Source organism: Apteryx mantelli, chromosome 28, assembly GCF_036417845.1.
Source record: "Apteryx mantelli isolate bAptMan1 chromosome 28, bAptMan1.hap1, whole genome shotgun sequence".
Classification (NCBI taxonomy): Eukaryota; Metazoa; Chordata; class Aves; order Apterygiformes; family Apterygidae; genus Apteryx; species Apteryx mantelli.
This window is the reverse complement of record NC_090005.1, coordinates 1,585,677-1,595,039: the sequence shown is the minus strand read 5'-3', so window position 1 is coordinate 1,595,039 and position 9,363 is coordinate 1,585,677. Positions and strand designations below refer to the sequence as shown.

Here is a 9,363-nt window from a genome sequence, read left to right as displayed (position 1 = left end):
ACCCTGCGGTGCCATCGCCCCCCCGGCCTCGTGGGCCGCACGTGGGCGCCCGGCGTGACCGAGCCCGGCGGGTGATGGAGCAGAGGGAAACCGCAGGGAGGCCCGGGATGATTCAACGCCCGGCGCCGTTTCTCAGAAGCCTTCCTGGCTCCCGGCAGGGTTCCCGGCGCAGCCGTGCGGAGCCGGGGGAGCCCGGGGTGGGGGGGGACATGGGGCTGCCGGGGCCACGCGGGACACGAGGCCTCCGCGGCCCCTCCGCCGGCCTGCACCAGCCCCGCCGCGCACGTGGCCGCCCCGCACGTGGCGCCGGGGAGGAGGAATTTTCTTGCAAAATTTTCCCCCCCCTCCCTCCCCTCCTTGCACAAGTTAATGACAAAGTGGGGACAACGGCCCCCATCGCCATGGCAACGCGCGGCACCTGCGGGACGGCTGCAGGGGTGACATCAAAGCGGCGGCGGCGCAGACGCAGCCTCCCCCCCGCTGCGGTTTCTGCCGATTTGACTAACTTTCTCCGCTCGGGGGGGCAGGCAAGGGGGGGCGGCAGGCGCCGGGGGGCCGCCGGCGAGGGGGGGGGTCTCCCCGCTGCCAGCCCCCGGCATGGAGCCGCCACCGCGGGAAACGGGCCCCGAGGAAGGGTGACCCCCCCCCACGGGTGCCCCCAGCCCCACGGGCCCCCCGGGGCAAGCGGCGAGGCTGAGCCCCGGAGAGGAGGGGGTGCTCGCCGGGCTGGGGGTGCCAGGCCGGCCCTGCGGCCCCCAGGGGTCCCCGGGCAGGGGTGCGGGCGGCGGGGGCCTCGCTCCCCGGGGAGCCCCCTTGCACCGAGCTGCGGGCGCCTCGGCTCCGCTGACGCCCCGTCCCGCTTCCGCCGGCCGCGCGGACGGGCTCCTCGGCAGCGCCGGGGGCAAGGCGAGAGCCGAACCGGCCCGGCCAGCTGCGGGGCTCCTCCTGGGCTCGCAGCTGCCCTTGCAGCTGTGTGGCTTACAGCTGGGCCACGCGGGCGGCCAGGACATTGTCCCGGGCCAAAATGCATCACTGCGCGGCCCAGGAGCATCGTCTCTGGCCAAGGTTGTCCCTGGCCCAGGAGCATCGCTGCACGGGCCAGGAGCATCGTCTCCAGCCGAGGGGCATCATTCCCGGCCGAGGAGCATCGTCCCCAGCTAAGGAGCATTGTCCCAGCCGAGGGGCATCATTCCCGGCCGAGGAGCATCGTCCCTGGCTAAGGAGCGTCGTTCCCGGCCGAGGAGCGTCGTCCCCAGCCGAGGAGCCCTCCTTGCCGCAGCCCGGCCGGGCGCCGGGGCAGAGCAGCAGGTTCTTCTAAAAACAATTGTCTGCAGGGACTTTCCTTTCCCCGGCGCGTCTGCGTGCGACACTTGGCAGACGCGCTCCACACTCTCGCTCCCCGGAGGGTTTCGCTAGCTGCCCAGGTGCGCTGCCTCGCTGCTATGCAAATGGGAGGCCAGATATAACCCGGCCGGAGGGGACGTCTCGGGGGGCGCAGCCGGCCCCCCCCGGGGTGTCCGCTTCCGCACCGGCGCAGCGGGGCGCTGGGCGAGGGGGCACCAGGCGTGACGTGACCCCGCTGCCCCCGCGGCGGTGGCAGCCGCCCGCCATGCCCCTGTCACAGCCCGCTAGCCCAGGCCTCGGCTCGGCTCGGCTCAGCAGCCACGGTGCCGGCGCCTGGCCCCGGCCCAGCTTTGCAGCCCGCGTTTCCCGCGGAGGCGCGCTGGCCCAGGCTGCGAAAGCTCTGCCTCCGCGGTGCCCGGCCCACGAGGCCGGGGAAGGTCTGCACCGTGCCCCGGGCGGCCGCATCACCGTCCCCATGTAGGCGATCGCCCCCGTACGGCTCCGCTTTGGGTCATCCAGGCCACGCTCGGGTTTGGGCCTGGAGGTGCAGGAAGCCGCCGGCGCCAGCTCCCGGCGGAGGCAAAGGAGGAGAAGGAGGCAGGGCCGGGGGGGTTGCGCTGGGCTCGGGAGCCCTCCGGGGTTCCCGCTGGGAGCGGGCCAGGGCAGGCGCGGAGCCGCCAGCCGGCTGCAGCCCCCGCGGAGGGCGAGCGGCGGCCGAACGCCGGCAGGACCCTCGCGGGAGGGCGCGGAGGAGCGTGACTCAGCCGCCGGCTGGAGAACTGGGACACGAGGGAGGTGGTGCCGGTGACTCAGTTCTCCCTCACCTGCTTTTCTCGCCAAGGACGAGGCGGCTCGCTCCCGGCCCCGCCGCTCTCCGGGTGCTCGGCGGAGACGGCGGTTCCGGACCGCGCTCCGTGCGGAGAGTGGGAGCGCGCCCAGGATGCTCAGCCGGCGCAGTTTAGCGCTGGGCAGAGTTTTACGGGATTTTTCATGCGTTACAAAGCGTGTTTCAACATGACAGGGGAAACGGGTTCCTCTGTGCTCTATCGTAAATACAGCATATCGGCAGATAAGAATCTCCCTGTCATAACAGCAACCGAACACTTTTATAAGCCTGATGCTTGAAGGGTTTCTGGTTCCAGGCACTAGCTTCGCCCGGGCAGAGGCAGCGCGACTGCGGCGCTCGCTCCCCTGGCCGCGCGCCCTCCGAGCACCCCTTGGGCACCGAGGGCTTTAAACGCTTCCCAGCGCCTGAACGCAGAAACACGGGAAAGCGTTTAAAACAACTCTCCACAAAGTTTCACAGCAAGGGGAGAAATAATTGTTGTTGCTTGTCTTTTATCGAGAAGCTAGGAAGGAAGTGAAGGTAAAAAGAAAAAAAAGGATCTTTTTGTTTTGCTTTTCTTCTTCGTTTCAAGCATGTCCAGTTTATTGTGGTAGAAGGTGTCAGGAGAGCGTGAAATAAGTGCGAACAACATCAGCCCGTGCAAACAGGTGCTAGAAGCAGGCTGCTGGCTGCGGCAGGGCCCCAAGCCCCCAGCTCGCCGGGCCGGCAGCGGCTCCCTGCAGGCCGCGGGCAGCTCGGCTCTTCAGAGCCCCCTGGAAACCCCGAGCCGAAACAGCGACGCTTCGGGCACTTTCTGTAATCTGCCCTGGGCAGATTGCAGGGGACACCAGCCGTCTCCGCAGGCCGTGCCTGCAGGAGCAGCAAGGGCGGCCGTGCAGGTCCTGCCGGGGTGAACTTGAGCGGGCGCCTGTCCTGCACAAGCGCTCCCACGTTCCCTCGCTCAGCGCCAGCGCTCCTCTCCCCGAAGCTGCCTGCGGGCAGCGCGGGGCTCCGGCTGCACCGTGAAGCGGGAGAGGAGCAGCTGTGAGCCCCCGAGCGCGGTGTCATTCGAATGCGCCAGGCATCACCTACAGACGCTGGGGATCCCAACTGCAAACGCAGCCACGAGTATTTTCCACCGCTGCCGTCTCAGCACCCCGCCAAGGCCACCGCCAGCTCACACTTGAGGGCTTCTCGCTCCTCTGCACTTCTGCCAGAGCCTGGTTTCGCTATTACTGCTTTCAGTAATACCAAGCCAAAACGGATGGCGTTTCTTAACACATTGCACTGCAATGAGCAAGCGCCAAGGTCTGACCTCGCTGCCTCCGACACGGTTGTGCAGCCTCCCCAGGAATCTGATGGGAATCGCTTCTGCCTCTCCCGGGGCAGATGGGGGCTGTCACCCTCCCTCGAATGCTCGCCCCGAGCTTGCAGGGCAGACGAGGCCAGTACCCTACAGCCCCCCAGCTCAAAGGAAGGCATGTTTCTCTGGACCCTATCATTCATCTATTAACCAAAGCTGAAGACTGATACCATTTTTCAGCAGTTAGACTACATTATCTTCAAATCTCAGAGTGTATCAGCGCTCCACTAAGAAACTAGTTGGTGTTCTGCTAACCACAGCCATCACGATCAGCTCGGCAGCTCCGAGTGGAAGTATCAGCTACATGCTGGTCACAGGTTTCATCACAACTTTTTGATTTACAGATCTGAAGTGTGATAGATTCGAGCCTAATAAAACAGCAGCTCCCAAGCCCTGGAATTTAGGGACTTCTCTGAACTTGTTTCTACTAAATAAACAGAACTTGCCCTTCACTTTCTAGATCTGAGCACTATGAGCATCTGTGTGTTTATAGCTTTAAGGAACAAGCTTTGGCCTTGCAAGAGCAATGAAGCACAGTACATCAATACAGCAGCTGAGATTCCTTTAACAATTATGTACGTGAAAGAATTTATTGAAATTCAAAGAATTTCAATAAGAATTTCAAAGAAATTTCAAAGGAAATAGAAATTTCAATAAGCTTTTAGACACAAAAGGCTTGTTTCTTAATGCTAAAATCCAATCTCCTAAGCATCATGTGTTGCACGCTGTCTGGATATAATTCATCAATAAATAAACAAAGTGAAACAGAAGAAACAGGTGGCTAGAGTGCATTTAAGAGAAAGATCTAAACAGAAATTTGTTCCATAACAAAAAATCAACTGAAGCAGGAGCAGAATAAATCAGGCCAACAACAATTAGCAACAGGCTTCGTTTTCCTTTTTCCCAATCAGACGACTTGCAAAGCCCTTCGTCCAAGCTCACAGACCTCGCAGGCCTGACGCGCCCCAGACCGCACGTGGTACGCGTTAGAGGAAAGGGTGCTGCCAGACGGGGCCTCCCGCCTCCCACCGCGCTGCCGCTGGGGTTGGGTCCAAGAGGAAGGCTGCTCGCTCCTGCTCCGGCCTGCTCCCCCCGGACTCAAAGGGAGGCGAGCGGCCGCCAGCACGAAAGAGGCCGATCCTGGCCCACGAGATCCCAGCACCGTGTGGGGCTAGCGAGTCTGACTCTCCGTCCCCGCTCCCAAGACGTAATTAGGACAGTCCTCGGCCCCGGTTTGGGTAGCTGCTGGCACACACTTGTGAAGTGTTTTGTGAGCATTACACAGCAGATGAACAGTACTCATAAAAACACATTGTTTTAATAAATGACTGGGTTGAGATTCAACAACATGTGATTATTCAAGAGCAGAGCTGTAACAGCGTTATCACTCATTAACTCCAGACAGTACAAGGAACTGCTTTGGGTTCAGCATGTCTCGAAAACATTACTCTGCCCAAGTTGTGGTGGGAAAACGGTGCCTTCTAGGGCAGATGCTGTGAAAACCTCTGTTTTTCCTTTCAAAAACCTGGCAGTATTGCTCACATTGAACTTTTCGGAGGCTCAGTGGTTGATTGCTCACCTTATCTGGGAAGCAATGGTAGGTGGCTGAAGCCCTGCCTGGCGGTAAGTGAAGAGTGGGAGAGTAAACTCTGAACGGTATTTTCAAGGATTCGGTAGCTGTGTGAGAAAGAAACTGGTGGTGTTGCACGACATATATTCAGCAATCTGAGGAGCTTCCTGTGCAAACGACAAAGTTACGTTTTACTATGTGCAATCTTATTCATTTCTGTTGAACCATGAGGAGCATTTTCACAAGTCATGATGTATAAATAACTCGGTTGCTTTCCCCATGAAAACGCAGCCCTCTTCAGTGTGAGGCATGGAATTATTTAACAATTTACACTAAATGAAACAGGAAACTGGCTTAAGCCACTCCAGCTCTAGACTATTGCCCCAAAGGCAGTCCTCGGATGATTGGGTTAAACCATTTGCGAAACTGCAACCTCAGAAGTCACTCAAAAGAAGGATTTTTTGGTCATGCTGCGACAAACATCTATCCTGCTAACTAATATGTGCCTTATCATGAGAAAATGGACATTGGAAAAGATCTTAAAACTATTTTATAACTGCACATAACACTGAACATGTTAGCAAAATAATTTTCCTCACCCCCCCAAAGGTAAGCAGAGTCTAGCACTTCTGTAGTACTTTAGATATCAAAGCACTTCTGCAAACTCATTTATCCTTCTTCAGACATACTCCTATCAGAAAAATGAATGTAATTTCCTTTTTTCTACCATAAAAATCAGGGAGAGAGAAGTGTCTGGCCTAAGGTAAAAGAGCGAGCCCAGGTCTGAGGCAGAAGTGGAATTCAGTATCCCTTGGCACTTCATTCAGGTCTCTATGCCCCAACCTTGCTTCAAGGAAACAGATGAAACACCATGGATATTGGCTGGCACGGTAACATTGAAAAAGTACAAAAGGAATGTTGATATCAAAATATATAATGGATGCAAAAAGTCCATCAGAATACATCTAACTCTACATTATAAAAAAATATTGTAAAGAATAAACATACACTCAGCAAAACTGTTATCAAATTCTTATCTTCAGCACAGTGACTAATAATACAGCTGCAGAACAATGATTAGATTAAAAGAGCTATTTTTAAAACCAGCTTCAAAGTAATTGTAAATACTCATTTTGCAAAACAGCACATTTCACTCAGAGGGATATCCCCGTGTAAAACCAGACAGCGTGATTGAATTGTCAGCTCCTACACATTCATATATGAAGATTCTCACGGTATCTACTGCCAGGACATGGTGACTCCTGCTCCGAGTCCAACACACGCTCCTCTCTGCCAGCAGGGACTTTGCCTTCACATTGCCATTTTAGAGCTGATCAGGGACCGGATGGAACAACTGCACGTTCTGCTGCTAGACTTGAGCAAGAGCAAGGCAGGGACACAAGTCACAGCACAGTCTTGTTCTCTTACTGAGCGCCCATTAGAAAGAAGCACTTCCCATCAGCAAAAATCAGGATTTTCCCCAGACTGCTGGGACAAGCCAACCAATGAGCTCATTGGGTATTCCAAAATGTGTACAATTTAAAAATCCCAACCCCCAAATAAGTCTTATTTCTTATCTTACTATTACTAAGATGTATGTGGGGAGTGACTTTTAAGAAAGTGAACAGAGAGGTAAGAAAAATGAAAGTGTGGTGGGACCACATGCTCTTTAAGGCTCAGGGGAAAACCATTAAAAATGAATTAATAATCCCTCCCCAAATACATGTTTTCTGTGTTTCAGTGATTAGCCATTTTAAGACCATAGGAATCGAAACAGCGAGAAAACGCTCCTCCTATGTACTTCTGACTATACATCTGCCCAACCAGACAAAATGGCAGTAGAGAATAAAACACTTCCGTGCTGAGTTAAAGCAAACACTATAAAAACAAACACGTTAAAAATTAAAAAACACCTTAAATTGCTATTAATTTTCACAAAAATAAAGTTCATATAAAATCCCTCTCTCTACTTCTGGTATTTATACAGGACCACTCACCACAGCAGCTAGGCATAGATGCTACAGAACAATGAATTACTTGTAAAAAAAACAAACAAACAAAAAAAACAAACAAAACCCTCCAAGAAAACCAACAACAAAACCATCCCTCTGACGTTGATCGTTTAAAAACTGGCATAGAAAAATATTCAAGAAATTTCTTGATACTAATTAAAAATAACCAAACAGCCCTCCCCCCAATCTAACAAATCCTTTGATCTCAGAAAATCAATCCTTTTATTTCAGTACTACTCTGTGCTCTCCTCGGGCTATATGTGAGGAAAATTCGTATCGGTCATGGCTTCTGTACCCACACATGTTGCACTCAAAAGGATCGCGGAATCCATGGCAGCCCATATGGATGGTGAACATCACATAATCCAAAAAGAGGACGCGGCAATGGTCACACCGGTAGACCCCGATAGCTTCCCCTTCCTTATTGACGACCTTAAAGGCATCACGTGGGCATATGGCAGGTGGCTTGATTATGTCATATGGCCTTGGAAAATCCTTCAAGGATTGGAGGCCGTTACGGGCCTGAGGGGGGATCATCGGGCTTTGATGGAAGGTGTGATTCTGCCGTTCCTCATGGTTGCTGTCAGTGTCTGTGGAGTCTTGGCCGCTGTTGTTTGGGGAAAGGCCTCTATCAGAAGACAAACTTTTGTCTCTCAGGTGGCTATGGCTCTTTTCTGCATCTTGTGAGTTGCCGTTTGGCATTTCGGAGCGGGTCAGCGGTATGGGATACAAACTGCTTATGACAGGGACCATTTCAGAAGTGGGAGCCGGCGGTGTCTGCACAAGAGGGCGCAAGGCTTCGGCCCCAAGGTAGGTGATTGCGTTATTTATGGCCTGGTCCATCATGCGTCCTTGCATTATGTCACTTTCCTTTTCATACATGAAACTTGAATTATAATTGACATCAAAACTATGTCGTTTCTCACCTGCAAGAGAGCAAAGGTATTAAATTATCAGGTTGGTTAAAGAAGTATTTAAACTCTATGATGCTCTTCCAGTAGTCTGGTGGTAGTCTCTGGAAAGCAAAAAGGCATGAAATGTTCTCTGTGGAAAAGAAGCCATTTATACAAAACAGGTAGATTTTTTTTTTTTTTTTTTTAAAGTCCAAGACTGCTGGAAGCAAAATCTAATAGATAAGGTAGTGATGATACTTATTGGCCAAACCATCTTTTTTTTTTTTTAATTATTATTCTGGGATCTAAGGGAAAGAATATCATCAAGAAAAGCTTTCATAGATTAATTTCTCTCATCTTTTTCTAGAAAAAGGTGAATGACCATTAATGAAAAAAGAGCTCATCAGTCATTAACTAACAAACTCCATTTTAGGTACCCAGACTGCAACTTCTACTATCGTCTCTTGAAAAGCGTACCTCTCTTGAAAAGGTGAAGACACGTGCTGGTTGACCTTTGATGCACTTTGCATTGCTTTATATGTACCTCATAGTTTAGAGGGACATATCAAAGAAGAATCTAAGTAGGAGGAAGGTCCTTGAATACACAGCTGCAGCCAGAGAAAAATGTTTGTGCCTAGCCTTTGCCTTTTTCTTTGTATGGAAGATTCTGTTTTCTGGCTGCAGATCTTTTGTCCTTATTTTGCCTGGTTCCTCACTCTCATATTTCATGTATATCTGTTTGATTTCAGAGTATAAAACTGGAATTACATTGTGGAGAATTTTCCTCACTGTATTTTGACAATTAAAAGTAACAAAAAATTATGCATATTCCCAGCCATGACATAATACAACTTCCTCTGCACCAGGACTGCTTTCTTTGAATTTTACACAGATTTTCAGATAATCTAACATTGACAACTATGCATATATGTGCAGAGCAACATATTTAGGGTAACTGTATAGGGGGCTAACAAAAGAGAAGCAAAACATATTTCTCTCTGGGTGTGCCAGGACTGAATATTCTAGATTAGACAGAGTGGGAGGAGAGCTAAGAAACTGCACACCTGAAATTCTGCTCATGTCTCTTCAAACAAGGGATAAGGCAAGGAAGGGTAGTGTGGGTAGCACACTGGAACTAGTTTTCTACATGCCAGGTGCAAGGAGGAAAGAAAACGGCACCCCAAAAGGGCTAAAGTCACTTTTTCGCGAATGTCTAGAAATAAGTAACTGAATTCTGTGGTTACACAAAATTTAAAATTGTTCATAGCTTAAAAAAATGGATCAGACCAAGTGTTTCACGTGCAAGTGACTTGCAAACATCAGATCCACTAATCTTTTAGTTACGGTAATTTGAG

The 9,363-nt window shown here is 51.9% G+C and overlaps 1 protein-coding gene across 1 annotated transcript in view; it reads right to left on the bottom strand.

Moving 5' to 3' along the window:
• Window positions 1–4,872: 4,872 nt before the first annotated feature.
• IKZF3 (IKAROS family zinc finger 3) overlaps window positions 4,873–9,363 on the bottom strand; it is a 37,891-nt gene continuing 33,400 nt past the window's right edge. The window contains exon 8 of the mRNA XM_013944794.2: window positions 4,873–8,041. Within this exon, the coding sequence (XP_013800248.1) occupies window positions 7,338–8,041 (704 nt within the window). The 3' untranslated portion in view covers window positions 4,873–7,337. The remainder of the gene's footprint in view (window positions 8,042–9,363) is intronic.